The sequence below is a fragment of the Bombus vosnesenskii genome, unplaced genomic scaffold, assembly GCF_011952255.1.
Source record: "Bombus vosnesenskii isolate JDL3184/JDL3185 unplaced genomic scaffold, Bvos_JDL3184-5_v1.1 scf7180000014621, whole genome shotgun sequence".
Classification (NCBI taxonomy): Eukaryota; Metazoa; Arthropoda; class Insecta; order Hymenoptera; family Apidae; genus Bombus; species Bombus vosnesenskii.
In genome coordinates this window covers 686,036-704,548 of record NW_022883555.1, presented here as the reverse complement: position 1 = coordinate 704,548, position 18,513 = coordinate 686,036, and the positions used below count along the sequence as shown (strand labels likewise).

General features: G+C 30.9%; 5 protein-coding genes across 15 annotated transcripts; 1 reads left to right on the top strand and 4 right to left on the bottom strand.

Moving 5' to 3' along the window:
* Positions 1 to 3,708: 3,708 nt before the first annotated feature.
* On the bottom strand, positions 3,709 to 7,426 carry LOC117240388 (maternal embryonic leucine zipper kinase-like). Its single transcript, XM_033506406.1, has 13 exons — positions 7,085 to 7,426; positions 6,848 to 6,998; positions 6,639 to 6,748; positions 6,413 to 6,566; positions 6,235 to 6,341; positions 6,006 to 6,173; positions 5,740 to 5,934; positions 5,549 to 5,666; positions 5,398 to 5,475; positions 4,834 to 4,906; positions 4,614 to 4,764; positions 4,440 to 4,543; positions 3,709 to 4,379 (listed from the first exon to the last, which is right to left on the bottom strand). The coding sequence occupies exons 1-13, from the start codon at positions 7,226 to 7,228 to the stop codon at positions 4,112 to 4,114; spliced, it is 1,821 nt and encodes a 606-aa protein (XP_033362297.1). The 5' UTR covers positions 7,229 to 7,426; the 3' UTR covers positions 3,709 to 4,111.
* Positions 7,427 to 7,928: 502 nt separating this feature from the next.
* Positions 7,929 to 12,149, bottom strand: LOC117240338 (peptidyl-prolyl cis-trans isomerase cyp11). Of its 4 annotated transcripts, none has more exons than XM_033506324.1 (9): positions 12,050 to 12,149; positions 10,894 to 11,197; positions 10,728 to 10,815; positions 9,949 to 9,978; positions 9,723 to 9,868; positions 9,551 to 9,644; positions 9,209 to 9,461; positions 8,972 to 9,067; positions 7,929 to 8,908 (listed from the first exon to the last, which is right to left on the bottom strand). In XM_033506324.1, exons 1-9 carry the CDS (start codon positions 12,050 to 12,052, stop codon positions 8,201 to 8,203), a joined length of 1,722 nt encoding a protein of 573 aa, XP_033362215.1. In that variant the 5' UTR covers positions 12,053 to 12,149; the 3' UTR covers positions 7,929 to 8,200. The 4 variants fall into 4 exon arrangements, with proteins under 4 accessions (XP_033362215.1, XP_033362217.1, XP_033362216.1 ...); XM_033506326.1 differs by lacking the exon at positions 12,050 to 12,149 and adding an exon at positions 11,481 to 11,805; XM_033506325.1 differs by lacking the exon at positions 12,050 to 12,149 and adding an exon at positions 11,377 to 11,804.
* On the top strand, positions 12,041 to 14,813 carry LOC117240339 (motile sperm domain-containing protein 1-like). 4 transcript variants are annotated; one of them, XM_033506329.1, is made up of 8 exons: positions 12,145 to 12,286; positions 12,576 to 12,593; positions 12,825 to 13,001; positions 13,069 to 13,232; positions 13,332 to 13,491; positions 13,610 to 13,720; positions 14,040 to 14,183; positions 14,248 to 14,813. In XM_033506329.1, the coding sequence occupies exons 3-8, from the start codon at positions 12,857 to 12,859 to the stop codon at positions 14,277 to 14,279; spliced, it is 756 nt and encodes a 251-aa protein (XP_033362220.1). In that variant the 5' UTR covers positions 12,145 to 12,286; positions 12,576 to 12,593; positions 12,825 to 12,856; the 3' UTR covers positions 14,280 to 14,813. The 4 variants fall into 4 exon arrangements, with proteins under 4 accessions (XP_033362221.1, XP_033362219.1, XP_033362222.1 ...); XM_033506330.1 differs by lacking the exon at positions 12,576 to 12,593 and having other exon boundaries at positions 12,041 to 12,153; XM_033506328.1 differs by lacking the exon at positions 12,576 to 12,593 and having other exon boundaries at positions 12,138 to 12,286.
* Positions 14,814 to 14,910: 97 nt separating this feature from the next.
* Positions 14,911 to 16,713, bottom strand: LOC117240340 (eukaryotic translation initiation factor 4E type 2). 3 transcript variants are annotated; one of them, XM_033506336.1, is made up of 6 exons: positions 16,573 to 16,713; positions 16,004 to 16,079; positions 15,688 to 15,930; positions 15,453 to 15,605; positions 15,168 to 15,371; positions 14,911 to 15,079 (listed from the first exon to the last, which is right to left on the bottom strand). In XM_033506336.1, exons 1-5 carry the CDS (start codon positions 16,590 to 16,592, stop codon positions 15,216 to 15,218), a joined length of 648 nt encoding a protein of 215 aa, XP_033362227.1. In that variant the 5' UTR covers positions 16,593 to 16,713; the 3' UTR covers positions 14,911 to 15,079; positions 15,168 to 15,215. The 3 variants fall into 3 exon arrangements, with proteins under 3 accessions (XP_033362227.1, XP_033362226.1, XP_033362223.1); XM_033506335.1 differs by having other exon boundaries at positions 16,004 to 16,088; positions 16,573 to 16,712; XM_033506332.1 differs by having other exon boundaries at positions 16,004 to 16,091; positions 16,573 to 16,711.
* Positions 16,571 to 18,284, bottom strand: LOC117240341. Of its 3 annotated transcripts, none has more exons than XM_033506339.1 (4): positions 17,833 to 18,284; positions 17,543 to 17,741; positions 17,279 to 17,472; positions 16,983 to 17,161 (listed from the first exon to the last, which is right to left on the bottom strand). In XM_033506339.1, exons 2-4 carry the CDS (start codon positions 17,737 to 17,739, stop codon positions 16,983 to 16,985), a joined length of 570 nt encoding a protein of 189 aa, XP_033362230.1. In that variant the 5' UTR covers positions 17,740 to 17,741; positions 17,833 to 18,284. The 3 variants fall into 3 exon arrangements, with proteins under 3 accessions (XP_033362228.1, XP_033362230.1, XP_033362229.1); XM_033506338.1 differs by having other exon boundaries at positions 17,944 to 18,283; XM_033506337.1 differs by lacking the exon at positions 17,833 to 18,284 and having other exon boundaries at positions 16,571 to 17,161; positions 17,543 to 17,739.
* Positions 18,285 to 18,513: the final 229 nt, after the last annotated feature.

Below are 18,513 nucleotides of genomic sequence, written 5' to 3'. Positions count from 1 at the left end.
GTTCCAAACAAAGCGTAACGAAAAGTCCGGGGGCCGGCATAAATCTCGCATATTCTGCTTCTTACAGCCGTCTAGGACGGCGGTCAGTTTCCCTCGGCGTCTAAGAAAAGCAACGCGCTCGCTCGCTCGCTCGCTCGCTTGCATTAAAGAGCAATTAGCCGCGGCTCGCGAGCACGCTGATGCCCGGAAGCGATAGAAGCGGGCCGCGCGTGCCACCCTTACCTTTTCTTCGTCTATGAACGTACCTGTTCGTGTCCGCACACATCCACGCCGATCTCGTCCAGTCGTTTTGCCTGCAGGCTCGCTTCGCGGCTATCCACGAGGTTCCCCTCTTTCCTGCTAGAATTACTCACCTAACTCTCCTGCTTCAGGAACATACGTATTCAGATAAAGAAAAGACGATTAGTCTAGGCTGTTGCAAAGGTGAATTATAAATAAGAGGATTTAATTTGACGATACACCAACTTGGAATTAGTACTTGCTACGTAGAAGAGAACAAAAGACTAAAAGAGAATGTAACTTGGAATTTAAATGCTTTAGGGAAATCTTTAGACGAAGACTTGTTAAAGTGAAACAAATGAAGAACAAATTTTTATGAATTATCCACTGGAAGCATCGAAGAAAGTACTAAAGTACCAAAGTATTACAGAATTCAGTAATGTAAAACAGAAGATCAACATAGAATCCTTTTTATCCTTCTTCGCCTGGATATTCTCCATATGTTTGGGGGTCAAATAAATTTGGACTACAAAATGAACAATGTTAAAGGGAAAATATCAAATGATTATATATCTCAAATATAAAAGTATATTTGTTCCAATATATATATATATATATCAATTATTTATAACAAATATAGAATCATTTTTACATTTCTATATTTTTGTTTTCAGTTATTTTGGACCGTCCTTATATTCAAACTAAAAAGAAGAAAACTAATTTCGTCGTTTCTTCTTCTCCGGTTTCGAAGTTTTCTTCTTCAAGATCTTCCAAAAACAAAATATCAGAGGTTTCCTGCTTCTTTATTCCCGACGTTCTATGGTGTCTCGGTTTGCTGGCGTAACAGCTCGCTCAATTACCGTCGCAGATAATCATTATCACGGAAACTGCATCGCTGGGCCTCATTGCCCCAATCCTTAATTAACCGACGGCCAGACGGTAATTGGTACGAGCCGGTGTACGACACCCGATCCATTGGCGAGAACGAAGGGCACGTGGTAAATAACGCACGTCCATCAACTACAGACTGCCTGACTCGCGTCCTTCTTTTCCCTGCGAACAACCGTAACGATCGAACGTGAGGTAATTCGATGGACAGATAAAAAAACGGTGATATTTATTTGCGTGCGTCCAGTTTATATTATAATTTGTAGTAGCCTGTAGACGCGGTATGAACGACGTCGTCGAAGAAGTATTGATATTCTGATTAGGAGATTTAAGTTTCTATTTTTTATTTTCTTGTTGGAAGATGGTAAAACCAGTTCCATACATTGGAGAATTAATTGGACAATAGAATTCATTAGAAATAAGAATGAATAATTAGAAAATAAAAGCGGTGAAAAATAATTGGTTGTTCGAATGGATGGTATATATTAAACATTATTTTCAAAATCTAAAGTTTAATTCCTTGAGAAATCACTGAATTTTAGAAAAAGATAAAACACACATTGTTGCTTCGTTATTTCCATTTACCAGGAACCATCTTCTTCCGAGAAATCATTTACCGTTATATTCATGACGAAAAATGAAATATATCAGACCCGCCTAGTTACATGACATCACGAAAATAGAATTTTCAACTAATACACTGCGAACGTAATTTCACCTTCAAAAAGTTAATATTCTCCGTACGTCTAAGAACGATTTCTTACTGAAACGTTATTTTACAATTATCCAATCAATGTCATTAATTCACCGCCGGATAAAAAAAGGCCAAACGAACGGAATCCATTTATAACGATCGTATACATGTATATTCTGTGAAATAACGCGAGCAGTTGTCAAAGACTGGTTTCTAATTTTTTATCTAATTCGCTCGAAATATCGATATCGTAAATCGATCGTTTCGAAATTTTCCTTTCTCAGAAATTATACGTTACTCGAGGGCTACCGTATGATATGCAAATGCCGTCGTAATAATCGTTAGACAGCTTAATTATTAGCCTGGAAACATCTTTGATTGGATCAGACGAAAAAACTTACAGGAGGAATCGAGTATAACCACCGATGGCGTTCCTCCTCTAACGCGATGCTCTTCGCCACGTCCCGATAAAATGCAGGATGAATTTAATACCGTAAGTTGCACGTGCGTGCGCTCACGCGAACGCGCACGCATGCTACGGTTAATTGTAATTTATGCCCAGAGACGACTTAGGTCCGCGTCTCGAGTGGTTGCTTCATTTATACCGTCCACGGTTTTTGTCTCCGTACCGTCTGATTAATTTCGCGAAATAAACCGTTTAATTAATCGGCAACCGACTCATAAAACACGCACCCCACCGAGATATTATTCAACGCGAAGGGACACGTCTGGCGATGCCTATAGGATCGAGGCTGCTGCCTCGTGACTCGTGATTTTCTCGTGGTGAAAAATCGATCGATTCCGCTGAAAATTAGTTAAGTAATCTCGTAGCGATTCGACGATTCCAATGGTAGATTTAAATATCAAAATTTCCGCAATAAGATGTTTGCAATCTAATGCGGCCAATTTGTTGCATTTGTTGAGCGTTTACGATACTGTGAGGTAAATAAAAGTAGAAAAGAAAATGTAGATATTTTAAATATTACTCTTTTCTGAACGAAAAAATAACTGCAGCATATTGCGACTTACGAGGAAGGTTTTCTAAATATTCTGTTAGAATTTCATGAGATCGCCGACTAATCTAAAATTAAGACAATCTAAAATTAATTTTAGACGTATTATATGAATGGAATTGTGTAAAAATGTCTGCGATATAAATATCGAATTTACTACCTTCGAAGCTTGTACTGTCGTTCCAGCGATTTCTAGTGTCAAAAGCGTGATCATAATGCCTTTATTCCCGCGTTTACGTCTTTCTTTCAGTAAAACGGCTCGATTTTCTGCGGATCTTGCTTTGTTTCGATCGATGTTTAAGGGAGAAAAAAAGAGCGTGCCAATCGAACCTCGGCGGAATAGAGCTTGGCAAGACTGCCTACGAACAAGTACCGACGATTATTGAGCGGCCAAAGATAAAAGGTCGGTTTGACTGCCATAAAGCAAAGTGTACGCGGCTCCACTTTATGCTGATCGATTTGTGGTGATTTTATAACTTTGCCTGTCCATAGCAGTTCCCGTGCGGATGCCGCGGTTCAAACGAGCCGCGATACTTTATATCTGCGGCGTGAACTCAAAATGGAGCTTTACATATTCCGCTGCAAATGGCCGAGGTTCGTAGTTTTCTTTTAAGACATTTCTTTGTGCTACGATCGAAGATGAAATCGCCGTTCGTGTTGCTAACTTGAGTCTAGTAAGAACTATGCCGTTTTGTTCTTAGTATTTTATACAGCCGCTTTGATTAAATTAATATGAATAGTTTTCATTTGTAGAAATATATATATATTTTCAATTTTATTGTCTGATTATTTTTATACAGTTAATAATACATGAATACTCTTAATGTTTAAAAGTTACTTTTAACGTTACTTTATTCCTGTTGGACTGTTCTAAATGAAAGATCGTAAGAAATATAATCTCTTTGTAATTCTCTTATACTGTATAAACAATATTACACAATTGATGATTGTAATAATCACTGAGACTTTAAGTCCATTATATCGCTCGAAGACCGGCGAAATATTTACTACAGATTTTATATTTTTCGTAATATTTCTCCCGTTTCTTCTCAGAAGAAACTATGTTCTAAGACACGTACAATGCAGATATATTTGTAGTTACCAAAGATGCCGTAAACAATATCTGCCGAAATTATAGATACAAACGTTCATATTCTTTACATCTGGCTTATTTTTTAAATCTATTTAATATAATTGGTAGAGATCAGAGTATAGACGAATAGTCCCATTGACTTTCCGTGATGTATTATTTTAAATATATATTTATATTATGAAAGTTATGATTATCAGGAAGACTTTATATAGGACATTTTGATTCTGTCGAACCTTCTGATTCCGTAGAAAGATCTTCAGCTGCCAGAGCGAGAACTTCTTCACACACTCGTTTATAAACCCATGCATCACCCTTTAAACGTTTTCTTCGAATACCGACTAATTTCTCATTTGAAACACCCTCCAACAAACAAACTTCTAATTCGAAAGAACAAGCATTTCTTGATGAGAATGGTCGCATCGTATCTTTATAATCTTCTGTACAATCTTCCGTTTCTCCTTGTAGAATGAACCTATATGGGAATATTTTTATAGTAAAAATATTAAATATTATTAGCATTTCTAGACATTACCCTTTTTGATGACACATAATTCCTTTACGACGAAGAGCACGACGTAATTGCGAAAGAACATATTTAGGGTCATCACTGGACGTTGATGATACATTACAAAGACCCTTATGAAAGAAAATCATCATAATAAATTCAATTCAGAATTATCGGTTATATAAGGAATTAGGTATGTACCTTTCCGGAAAGTACATTAGGTTGATCAGGATCAGTACTTTCGTTCTTCACACGTCTCTTTGGCGTAAGGACGCATCGTACACGATTCAAACCACGTTCCAAGCCCATTATTACTTTTCTTGCACTTCCCGGTGTAGACGACTGTGACCCCCTAAATATTTTTTTCTCAATACTTTCCTTAGCTATTACTTTGCTGTTATAATTACTATGACACAAATACCTTGAGTCCAACACTGGAGTATTGGTAGGAGTAGAAAGAAGCCTATCTTTTTCTGCAATTCTCTTTGCTGGAACTGTTATCAATTTTTTATTAATCGTTATATAAGTTGCACGAGAAATTGGAATCATATAAAAAGCATGGATAATTAGAAATTGGGAGGAACTGGAGAAAAGAGATAAGGAATAGTAAAGAAGGTATTATATCTTGTAGAAAGGAATGGGATAAAGAGTTCTTACACATAGCTATTTGTAACTCCAAATTGTGTTTGTTCACAAGTCGTTGCTCTCCTCTAATTATCTGCTTTTCACACAACTACAGCAATTTATGGCACTTGGAAACTTTAATTAAAGTTTCTAATTAGGTGATGCTAGCCACCTAATTAGAAGTAAACTTTAGAAAACATATAAAACTAGGCAATATGGCTACAATAAAACACAAAAAGTTCTGGAAGTTCTTTAATGGAAAGAGATGGATATTATAAATCAAATTTTTCGTAATAAATAGGAGTTCAGAATAAAAAATGTATCGGTAATGAAAAAATAAATGTAATTTTATGAAACATACCAGGAGAATATACATCATCTCCTTCCTTACTTCGAAGTCGTTTTCTACCAGGCAAATGTGGTTCCATGAAATCGTTAGCTATATAAAAAACAATACAATAACACTTACATAATATATCAATTTAAAACATACGAAAACGAATGTAACTTACTAGTCTCGGGCGTTTTTGGCAAACTTTTGAAGATAGTATCTGTTACTGGTGATCTAACAGATTTGCTTCTTGGAGAGCAATCAAGTTTAGTTATAATACCATTACCTTCTTCCTCACACTACAAATAGTAAAAAAAACATGAAGCAATTCTTGCTAACTTTCAAAGATATATTTAAACCACAATACATTACCTCAGATTTAAGATGAGATTTTGCAGAAGATGATATTCGAAGTGATAGTCCACGAAGTTTCCTATCCAAAAGTAAGAGATATGTTGCAGTTTTATAATCAGTTCTATCACTTTTCATAAATTTTCTCCATATATCTGAAGGATGTTCACCGCATATTGCAGACATAGTACTTAGTACATCATCATCTTTTTCAAACTAGAAATGTATTTGCTTATTGAAATTAAAATTAATATTACATACAGGTACGTTACCGTAAAAATATATACATTAGTTTTATGAACAAATGAAACGGGATTAAGAAATCCTGCTGTAACCCATGGGTGATTGCACAGTTCTTGAATAGTAATTCTTTTTTTTGGATCTGTTTGTAGCATTGCTCGTATCAATCTCCTACTACTGTTTGATAACCAGCATGGTTCGTCATATTTACCACTCTAAAATTATTTATTATCAATCACTTTTTCTGCAATGTTAATGAAAACTGAAAAGTCTTACAAGGATCTTCCTGTATAAATTCTCTATACTGTTATCATCAAAAGGCAAAAAGCCACAAAGTAGTGCATAAAGAAGGACTCCCATACTCCATATATCTACTTCTGAACCTATAAAGCAAACATTAACTTCATTTTCAATATAACATTGTCAAATTAAAGCTTGAATAGTAAAGTGGTACCTAAATATTTCTTTCCTAATATAAGTTCTGGTGCTGCATACGTTGGAGAGCCACAGGATGTTTGTAAATGTGAATCTATCCCATTTTTTGGTTTTGCACATAATCCAAAATCTATGAGTTTTAAATTCTCTTCTCTATCTAACAAGACATTCTCCTGGATACATAATAATGTTTGCCATTTATACAGATATTGAATTGAATAATAAAAAAAAGGAGTAAAACTTACTGGTTTCAAGTCACGATGAGCATATCCTAAACTATGCAAATACGCTACTGCAGATACAATTTGACGAAAAAATTTTCTCGATTCTGTTTCAGAAAGCCTATTTTTTTCAACTGTAAATAAAAACAAAATTATAATTTTTTTATGGTACTATTAATTTTAGGTAGCAAAGTGATGAAGAAGTAAAAAGTTAAATTAATATGTGATATTACCAATATGATCGAATAATTCTCCTCCTGAACAGTATTCTATTATCATAAAATAATGACTTTCTGTCTCTATAACTTGATATAATCGACAAATGTGTTGATGTAATAAAGTTTTTAATGCCTGGACTTCTAGTTTAACCCTTGGCAAGTCGTCCTAGGAATATAAAAGATTTATTGCAACTTCATTAGACTTTATTATTGCGCTTTTCATAAATGTATACTATTTTAAAAGTCACTTACACCCAATGATGTTTTGTCCATTATTTTGATAGCAACTTTTTCGCCGGTTGCAATATGCGTGGCAAGTTTAACTTTAGCAAAACCTCCGCTACCGATGGTCTTTTCCAAATCGTACAAGCCTTTAAGTGCAGCATATCGTACCATCTTAATAAATTTATGAAAAGTTCACTGATAAGTACTAATTATTCGCTGTCAATCACATCACTTTTGAACTCACAAATTTTAACGTAAACAAGATTTGAAAGCCAATCAAAACTTACCATCATATAAAGCTACCTTCAGAGTATTAATAGTACCAATATAAAAGTATAGTTAGAAATTTGTAAGGATGTCTTATACACTACGTTGGAGACTTATTTCACATATACATAATTTGTATTGGCAACTGAATTTGTGATAGCAGTGATAAGTTAAGAATTTTTTACTTAGGATATAATACCTCTTCTTTATTTTGAATAATGATTATACAATATATTAATATATTCGCTTAAATCATATGCAAGTGGCATTAATAATTGTTCAATAATTATTTATATTTTCATCATTTTATCTAAATTTCGTAACTTGCTAAAAATAGCTTTACCAAATAAAATATATGTACTTCCATTTGTAAGATTAGATATTTTCTAAGATTACATACAAAAAATATTGAAATTATAGCATAGGATATTCATTTGTAAAAAACATTCTCAAATTTAACTTATAAGTATATATTAAACATTAACTACAAAAGTACTTTTAATTTACAATATGATGCTATATAAATAGAAGATATGCTTGGTATTAAATATTTCAGCTTTATGTTCGTTTGAAAAACGTATAGAAGTAAAGAATCAAACAATTATAGATTTCAACACATTGTATTCATCTTTGCAGAAGTACAAAAATTATACTAATTATTCTAATTATAAGAAAATTAAAATTTACATTTAAACACCATAACCAATATTATGATTTAATTATTACAAATTTAAATCAGTGTTTTCTATACATAAATTCATAGATCCTGTAAAGAAACAAATTCTAGCAGAAAATTTGAAAAGATAATTGAAATTCGCTTCATAAATTATATTTTTTTCTGTATTATGCAGACAAAGTAATAAGGAAATATTAAATTTAGTCTTTGGAGTGCTGACTACTAGAACTAGTTGAACGTGAGCGGCGTTTAAATTTTGGTTGAATGTTAGAGTCTGAGGTATTATCACTTTTTCTTCGATTTTTATCATAACGGGATGAATTCATATCCATATCGTAGTTAGAATTAGAATTGTTTGTTCTTCTATAATCATTGCGTCTATCGTAATATCTATAATTATCTCTGCCAGGCCTGTTAATCCTATATGAATCTCGTCTTCGAGGATAATAGTTTCTTCTATTTCTTCTGTCACGACTATTTCTACGGTCATAATCTCTATCTCGAGATCTCCGTCGATCTCGCGATCTGGACCGACCACTTCCACGCCTTTTGCTTCTATCACGCGATTCTCGCCGTGACGATCTATCACCATACGATCGATGTAAGTCGCGCTTAATTACCTTTTCATTTTTATGTTTCCCATCTACTTTATCTTTTGTGATAGCATCGTTAATATCTATACTAGCATTTACGTTATCTTGATCCTGGTCTGCGCTTTTACTGGCACTCTTTTTTTCATCTGTCTGATCATTTTCTTTATTTTCTAATTCTTCAGATATATGTGCTTCGACATCAAATTTGTCCACTACTTGGTTATCTTCATCAGGATTTTCAGTAAATTTTTTAATCCTATCGGCTTCGCGTTTCTTTAATTCCTCCTCTTTCTTTAAGCGTTCTTTCTCTAATTTCTGTAATATAAATTAGAATATACAAAAATATAATTATGATTTAATTAAATATACTACACATACCTGAAATTCATGTAACTTAATAGTACGATTTTGAGCTTGTTTCCAATGAGGTGGTGTGACACTTCTCGAACGGCTACGTGAAGGCGTATGATATCGCTAAAAATATATTTATTTATTCATTTACTTTACTTTACTTTACTTTAGAAAGTTTTAAAAGCAAGAAGTGGTTTATCATAATGAAATTCATTCACAAAATTTATACATACCATATGTTGTATTTTGCATACAAATACTTACAAATATTCCTCTTCCTTTAAAAATGCGACCAGTTTTTCTATGTGATCGTACCCGGTCTCTCCCGTAGTGTTGCCTAAATTCTTTCTGATTTGCATTGTTGGTAGGTCCTGCTCTATATAAAAATTTATTTGCTGGTACTTCCGGAATTTCATCAGGATCGATTTTTGTAACCGAAACAAGAGGATGAGGTTGTCCAAGGTCATCTTCATTTGAATCATGAATTTCACCATCCTCTGATTTTGCTCTTTTTTTACTGTAATATAAACAAGTAGTGCAGATATTTCTATAATAGATGCAATATTCTTAATATTAATTTAATTATAAGGCTTGAATGCACTTTACTTTTTCTTCGCTTTTTTCTTCTTCTTAGGTTTCTCTGCATATGAATCAGAATCAGAATCAGACGAACTGCTATCCTTTGTCTCACGTTTCTTTGCTGTAAACATAAATATAGTTAATTTTAACTATCTCATTAATTCTCTTAATATAACAATTTATAGCAACTGAAACATACTTTTATTTTTGACTTTCAATACAAGTTCTCCACAATTTACAACCTTCGCATCTTGTAACGGACGAGACATGCGGTCTACTGGAAGTCCCTCAATATGTGTAACAATTTCCTGGCCCGATACTACTTCTCCAAAAACCACATGGACACTAGAAATTTAACGTTTAAATATTGAAAGCAGTGTTTAAGAATCTTTTTAATAGTCAAAACATTATTTATTGTTACTTACTTGTCGAGGTGAGGCGCTGGTTGTGTTGTACTACAACAACAAAATATGATTAAGGGGATGAGAGATGAACAGAAAGAGCCAGCTTTCATTGGTCATTGTGTTGTAGTAGTGGTGTGCAGACCCTTCCCTCACGACTACACAGAAATATAGCTAAGTTATTCATTCCTTCAAAGATATTCTTACTTCTATACTTTTCAATATTCACCGGAAAAATTAAGTGTTTCATATAATTTATTAAATACCAAACAACTTTACAATGACATGATTAACATCAAGAGGTGATAGAAGATAATCAAATTCTTTGCTAAAATTAACAAACCCAATTATCCTTTTATTTAATTATATCACCTGTTATTTAGTTGGAGTACATTTGAAAATATATTAGCATGGAAAAATGTTGAGATATGAAAATAAATGTATATTAAATTCCTATTACCTTTACCTTTGAGGTTGACAAAGTATACATCTGTCAGCAGAGAAACATAATTTTAAGCCAGTAGAAATATTAAAAAATAAAATTCATACACAAACAAAAATTCTCTTTGCAAGTATAAGTATTAACCTTTAAGCTGATCATCTTTGTTAATAGTACATGCAAAATAAATGTTTAGTAAAACAATATAGTGCATTAATATCTTATAACTTTTAAAGACACATATTACACCATCCTGCACTTTTTTTTTATTATAAATCTAATCAATTACTTTATGCTATTTAAGAAGTACATTTTTATATTATTTTATTAAAGTTTGTATACTTATTTTTTCATAAATACTCACATAAAAAATTGTGAACCATTTGTGTCTCTACCACGATTTGCCATAGATAATAAAAATGATTTATTATGTCTTATAACAAAATTTTCATCTGAAAAATATTATTATAAAAAAATCATATTTATTTTTAATTATAATAGCTAAAATATATCTGTTTATGTAAATATACCTGCAAATGTTCCACCATAAATTGACTCTCCTCCAGTTCCATTACCTACTGAAAAATCACCACCTTGAATCATAAAATCTTTAACTACTCTATGAAAAACAATTCCTTTATAATGCAATTGTTTGCCAGTTGTTTTTCCAAGTCCTTTCTCTCCAGTACATAGGGCACGAAAATTTTCACATGTCATCGGACAAATGTCTGCAAAGAGTTCAAATACCACTCGACCCATTGGGAGACCGCCCACCTCTATATCAAAGAACACTCTGGGATTAACATTAACCATGATTTCTTCTTTTGTATACTCCTGAAAATGTAAAAGAAAATAAAATCCATGCTTGTTATAAATATCATCCAAAACATAATAAAAGTTATTAATTCATTGGAAGATTACAAATGTTTTTTTAGAAATGTGTTAATCAAATTTGGAAGTGATTCACAATAATATAATGTTTAAATATATTTATGGGAAAAATAGATTGTTACCGTGATGTTGAAAAATAAAAACACTGATGAAATTCAGAAACCGAAAGTTCCGGAAAAAGGTTAGAATCGCTTTGCGCAATTACTTCTGATACTTAGTACACTACCTATTTATTAAAATCTAAGTAGTATATCAATCATTTTTTTATACGTCAGCACAACGTTATTATAGTAATGCGATAATATCTTCATTCGATCAACGTAAGCACGGACGTAATTACTTATAAACCCGATCACCCGATGCCATATTGTTGAAATCATGGGAGCATTGTCAATATATTACGTACTCACGGTTACCAACAAAACGTACTAGTATTTTTTTCCCCTATATCAGCACACGATTGATTTATCGCCGAATTTTGTATAGGCAATGTGTTGTTATTAGGAAAGTTTTAATTTTAGGAAATCTACTGAAATCTGTCATGAAATCTATCTTCAGATAAAATTCTTTATTTTAAGTAAAATTTTAAGAAAACTGGGCGATAATAGGTCGTTTTTAATATTATCGTTAGTTTTCATCAGTTAAATTTCTAACGTTATTCAAAACATTTATAACCATTTCACGTATTAAAATCTTTAAGTATGTATTTGCATTTCCTTATTGCTAAATCGATTGATTGATTTGAATAGAAATGACGTATGAATGATAAAGTAATTTTTGATACCATTTTGATACCATAAATCTTTTAACAAGACTGATGAAATTAATCAACTGATTCGTAATGATAAGCTAGGGAAAGACGAGAAAATCACACAACCAGCTTGTTCGCACGCACAATAGTAAGTGTTGGTGATGAAAATGAAAAGTGATGTATAACGAGTGACGAATACCATAATACTATGAATAATTGTTTCACTAGGAAGATCAACAGTGCAGTATTCAACCAAATGGACCTATAATGCTAACAAGCTTGTAAATATTGTACTTTACAGAAGTTGTTATACAACTAATTAAGTGTTTAACGCAACTCATTAAGTCATTTAAGTCATTTGTCAGAATAACTAAACATCTTTAAACGAAGCACGATTGGACATTTACATAGTTATCAGTGTAGTTACTATAATAGAAATTATCAGTTTTTAAAAGTTTGTTTAAATACGCTCTAATATATATTTCTATTTTTATTCATTTTGAGCAATTGTTATTATTAATTCCGAAAATTTGGTGGTACATAAGTTTTTAATTTCAATAATCCACAAAGTACTTAATTTTTTTTTAGGTAAGTCATATTAAGCATTTAACTATAACTATCTATCTATTACAAATTTTCCAATATTGAAATATAACAAATCAAGCACACATTAAAAACAGTTTGTGCTACTAAATCAAATTAAAATATATAAAGTAAATGTTTAGAATGTTTTAAAATAATAAAGTTTGTATATATATTATAACATAAACTTAAGCAATAAATTTAGACATCTGTGTAATGACAAATATAATTCTATAGGTGCATGGACGACACAAAGTTAAACAAATATAATGCAGCCCCAATTAGTTACAACTCCACGAAAACTACCAGTGTTTGTATTTCCTCAAAATATCACTTTTTTTTTAGACGATCAGTCTACTCACAAACAAGTTTTAACTTTGTATAACCCATATGATTTTCCAATAAGATTTAAAGGTATATATTGTTATTATGTGAGCTAATAGTTAAGTAAAAGTTTCAACATAATTCGTTATAATTACAGTATTATGTACTGCACCAAATAAATATAAAGTTGTTGAGCCTGAAGGAACAATAAAAGCAAGATATTGTATTGATATTGTTGTCAGACATACAGCTCTTGTGTTTAGTAATTGTAATGTTGTTGACAAATTTAGAATACAAATGCAAGAACATCCAACTAAACAGGTAATTAAACATGTAATAAAATGATTATGTTTAAATATAAGAGTAAATATAATTCCATTAGCAAAATAGTATAATCTTATACTCTTTGGAAATTAATAGGCCATAGGACAAAGAGATGTTGAAGCTAAATTACTTCCTGGCACAACAGAAGCAGCTGGAAGATCTACACCAGATCCTGAAATGTTTCAACAGCTTCCCATAAATGAAACCAGACAGCAACAATCATATGCTCTTATAGCTCAAAATAGAGCCATTAATAGTAAGTCAAAAATATCTATAAATAGTTACTTATTATGCATTATTATAATGTACATCATTTTTTTATAAACAGCATGATACATTTTTTTGAATGGCAAAATTATTATTTACAATTACAGAATACACACTGAAACCACCAAGATCAAAACATGATTTATTTCGTGGAAATATTCAAAATAAGAACACAGAAATTTACTTATCTTCAGATATGAATTATGTTATGGATAAAGGTTAATAAGTTAGTATTTAAAATTAGTTTTTGGATTTAAATACTATTTAATACTAGCTTATTTAATACCAGCTTGATATTTACTTATTTAGTTTGAGGTCATATAATACTCCATATTTTTAATGCCATTCAATTTTAATATATCTGATAAGAATAAATTTCTTTAGTATATCTATTTCAATTAAAAAATTCTTTTATATGCAAATTTGCATACTACTCCTAGTAAGCTATAAGTACAAAAATAAATGCTTTTAAAATAAAAAATTAGATATTTTAAATAAAAAATAAAGTATTTTAATAAGTATTTTAATAACTTTTAGGAGGGACAAATTATATAGCACTGATTGCTGGAATCATTTCCATAGTTGGATTGCTCTTACCTACAGAAGGAGAGCAGAATAATAGAGTGCCTGATTATCTTCATCTCTCCATAAACTTTAAGTTAATATTTTCATTTGTATTGGGTAAGTATTCATTATTTATGTTTTGGTTAAGAAAACATAAACAGTATTTTTTCATTTATTACAGGTATGGTTACAATTATTACTTTAAGGTTCTAATTTCTGTCTTTATATATACAAAAAAAGTTTTATATAATGATTCGAATCATGAAATAAAAGCACAATTAATGTTAGGTTTTCTTGGCATTGGGCCTCATTTCTTTTTACTGAATATACTTGATTCTAGTCTAAACACAACAAATCATGACGATATACTGTCGCTAACGCAAATATTTATTGACATATATAAAATCTTTTATTCTTTTAATGTATGTGATGGTAAATATCCTTGTCCAAGTTTGTGCTTCATTGCCTCAAGCGTATAAAAGAAATTTGTATATATATTAAAACTTTAATAAAATCACAGTCTTTTATATATTTCAAGTTGAAATATAAAAACACATTAATTTTTATATTGGAATTAATATTTATATTTCGATCAAAATGCTTTGTGTATGAAAGCATTATGTACAAAATACATTAATAATTATGCATATATTCTAAAAAATCACGATCTCGTGTAAAAATGTATAAATATCCTATGTAAAATGGGCTCCAAATTTTAAGTACTCTTAAATAAAAGTATTTGGCATATAGAATGATTGTTTATTGTTATAATTATAACATCATAATTATAACATAATCCAACTATATATAGTAAAAACGATAATTATAAAAATTTCACATATACATTTTGCAAATAAGATTATTTTTTTATTATCAACATGTATTTATTATTTACATAAGTTACAATGGGATACTTGTGAATCAAATGTGTTATCAAATAAGATGGCCATTTAAATTTTGTTGTTGTAAAATATTTTCCACCTAAATGTCATCTTTTCACAAGTATCTATGAGCTAAATATAGAAATACACAAAGAGTGCTGTTTTATAAACACATATTTTTTCATTGTGATTTTCTTTATAATAATAGAATATAATTTACCTGAAAGTCGACAAAGAACTCGAATCTCTGAGTTAGCATCACAAGATTTTAGAGCCGATGAACATTCTTCAAACTTTCATTATGAGTTTTGTATTCCATTGAGGCACTTGCTGGAAGATGTAAGACCCTCCTTAATGTATCTCTAATACGTGCTGTTGTCGCATAATCAGATGCAGTCTTATTCCATACACATATTATGTCTTCCTGTTAAAAATAAGAATACCTAATGACTCGCAATATACATATATATAGATTAATATTTTCAGGTAATAAAAATTACCATACCTGAAACCTAATAGATACAACAGCTCCACATATCTCTTCTCCAACCATAAATTGTTCTCCTAACATAGCTAATACAAGATTTTCCCAACATCTAGAAACTAAACCCTTTCTTAACCGTACTATCCATTTACCACCTTTCTGATTTGCCTCATCCTGAGAAAAGATCATTTGTTATAACAAAATTACTCAATAAGAATAAATTTTTTATACAGTACAAGAGGCACTAAACACATACTTCCCACATTGGTTTTATGCCAACTTTGAAAAGATGAAAATCTGTAGATGTTGTTAACTCTGATGGCCGGACTAAATGACTGTAAAGACTCCAAAACTGCTCCACGCTTGCAAACCTACCAACCAATTTTAAATTTTGGTCGTAACTTTGTATACTTGATTGTTTACCAGGACTGCGTCGACTATACCATAACGCATATGCATATTGTAATTTATGCTCATTTGGACTAATTTCTATAGAAGGCTATAATAAATATGTGCTATTTAATTAGAGCATATCAATTGAATGAATAGAATGTACAACGCTATTTACTTACTAGTAAATCTTTTTCAGTTTTTTTATTATCTTTTGATTGTGTTTCATCATTCCCATTGTCTTCATTAGTTTTTAACCTGCAAGTACTACTATAATTTACAACATGAGTTTCACAAATACTGTTATTAAATCATCTTTATAATATTTTATGTAATTTTTTATTCAGAAAACAATATGCTACAGACTTTATACATTTGTTTCTTATAAATTATAACATATGATTATTGATTCTATATAGTCGTATGCAGAAAAATGAATTCAATTATTATTTGGTAATTGATCAAAATGTCAAAAACAAATAATAAAAATAACAATCGAAAATTCAATAGACGTAGGTGTATTTAGATTCTGACAAATGTCAAGGTATATCACGTGTTTTGTTATTTTGAACTAGTTAGACAATACTGTGCGCAAGCTAGCAATTAACCCATTAAATGTATAAAAAAAGCACGCTGAGGGTGTTAAACAAGAAAGTATATCAATGAATTTTGATTTCTATTTAAAACGGATCTAACCTCTAACTAGCCTAAACAAAAAGGCACGACAAATAAGAACGCTAGTTTCACTTACGCCTCAAATTTATTAGACATGTTTCACGCTGTAATATAAATCTATTGTTTAAAGGCTATGAATGATATATATTTCAATAAATACAAATAAAAATAGAAAGACTTTTCAATATCTGTTTCCTTTTCACAGGTTCTCTCATGTGTATGTTTTCGATAAATTGTTGATCTCCCCCTCTATTTTCTTTTTTGTCACTTTGTTATCGGAGATTTTACATTTTGATGTTGGTCATACTAAATATATATATAAAGTAACAGCGCGATATATAAAATATTGTACAAAAATCATTATAAAAATTATTATTTTTATATAAAATATATTATAAGTACATTGTGAATTTAAAAGCAGCGTAAACTATATATTTTAACTTTTTTAAGATCAAAAAAGTAAATCTATGACAATATTAACTGTTTTTAATTTTTAGCCTCTGAGAATTTTAATTTCAATCTTTTCATAATTTCTTCTCGTTGATACATAACTTCTCTGTAACATAACGGTGAAAATGCAATTGGACATTCATATTGTACGGTTTCGATACACTTTGTATCCGTTGCACCATCTCGATCGAATCTGAATTGCGAGATCGACTCCACTGAAACGAAAATCAGAATTTAAGATTAAAATCATTTGAAAGTCTCATTTGGTGTCGGTACTGGTCTCTAATTTCATAAGGAACTTCTTTTTTTCCCCGATAGAAACGATCACTCACAGCATCCAAATTTGGGGAAGAAACACGTTTGATGTTTCGAAGTAATCAAGTAACCATTATTATCTTCACGTATGGCGTAATGTCCATGCGCTATGTTTCGTATAATTGGTATATGACTCAAATGTTCAGTATATTCGACCGAATATTTCCAATGATCGTAATTGCCGCTTTCTGCGATAATATTAAAATCTTCTCTGTAAATATTAACAAAAGTTAAAAAGAAAAGAGAAAGAAAAAGACTGTGGTGAGAAACGTTTTACATACATTGTTGGATTTAATTTTTTCATATTACTAAAATCCGCAACGAATTCCCATACATGTATAGGATTTGAATTTTTTATTATTCCTTCGAACAGTACATGATGTTTTTTCTTATATACAAAGAGAACATAAAAGATAAAAAGTGTTAAAATAGTATACAGTACATTTCTGGTTTTCCACTTCATTGGATTGATACCCATTTCTAAAAGAATAATTTTGTAGCATGATAATAATTCTATGAAAAATCTTTTTACGTACAATATAGAAGTAAAACTATACTTGCTGACACATACAATTATCATACTCGTGCTGTTAATATAAACATCCGAAACGAATAAAGAATGTCTCATATTGTACATTACAACTTTTTTAAAAACTAGAAAAAGAAGGTATTCCTCACTTACTTGCACCAAATATTTAAAATGAAATAAAAACGGTTTCCTTTTTATTGAAAATGAAACAAAAGCAGTTTTCGAGTAAATTATAGTTTTTTATTACTATACGAATTGAATTTGTATGTATGTATTTGATATTGTGAACTTCCGCCAGCGAGATAAACTAAATATGTAATGATACTGCCTTCGTTTCAAATATCAAAGAAAGAATGTTGAAGTAGTTACTGCTTCACAATTCGCTACAAAATGTTCTATTTCCCTCCGCTACTTTAGCTTTGGCCACGACGTTTTCCGTCGTTTGATTGTATATACATGTGATCCCTACTACCTTCTCTAGTGGTTCTGTAGCCCCGCCTCTTTATCAAACTAATGTGCATGCGTATATACACGACAATGGTATATAGGTATATACGAAACCTAACTGTACCAAATGATGTGATTAATGGCGCGAAATGGAGCATAATATATTTTAAAACTCGATAGAACATTTAACAAACATTTTAAGTATGTAATAATATTTTACAATGTTTTATCCACCTTTCTACATATTTTAAAAGTATTAAAACTTCTGCGGCTAGA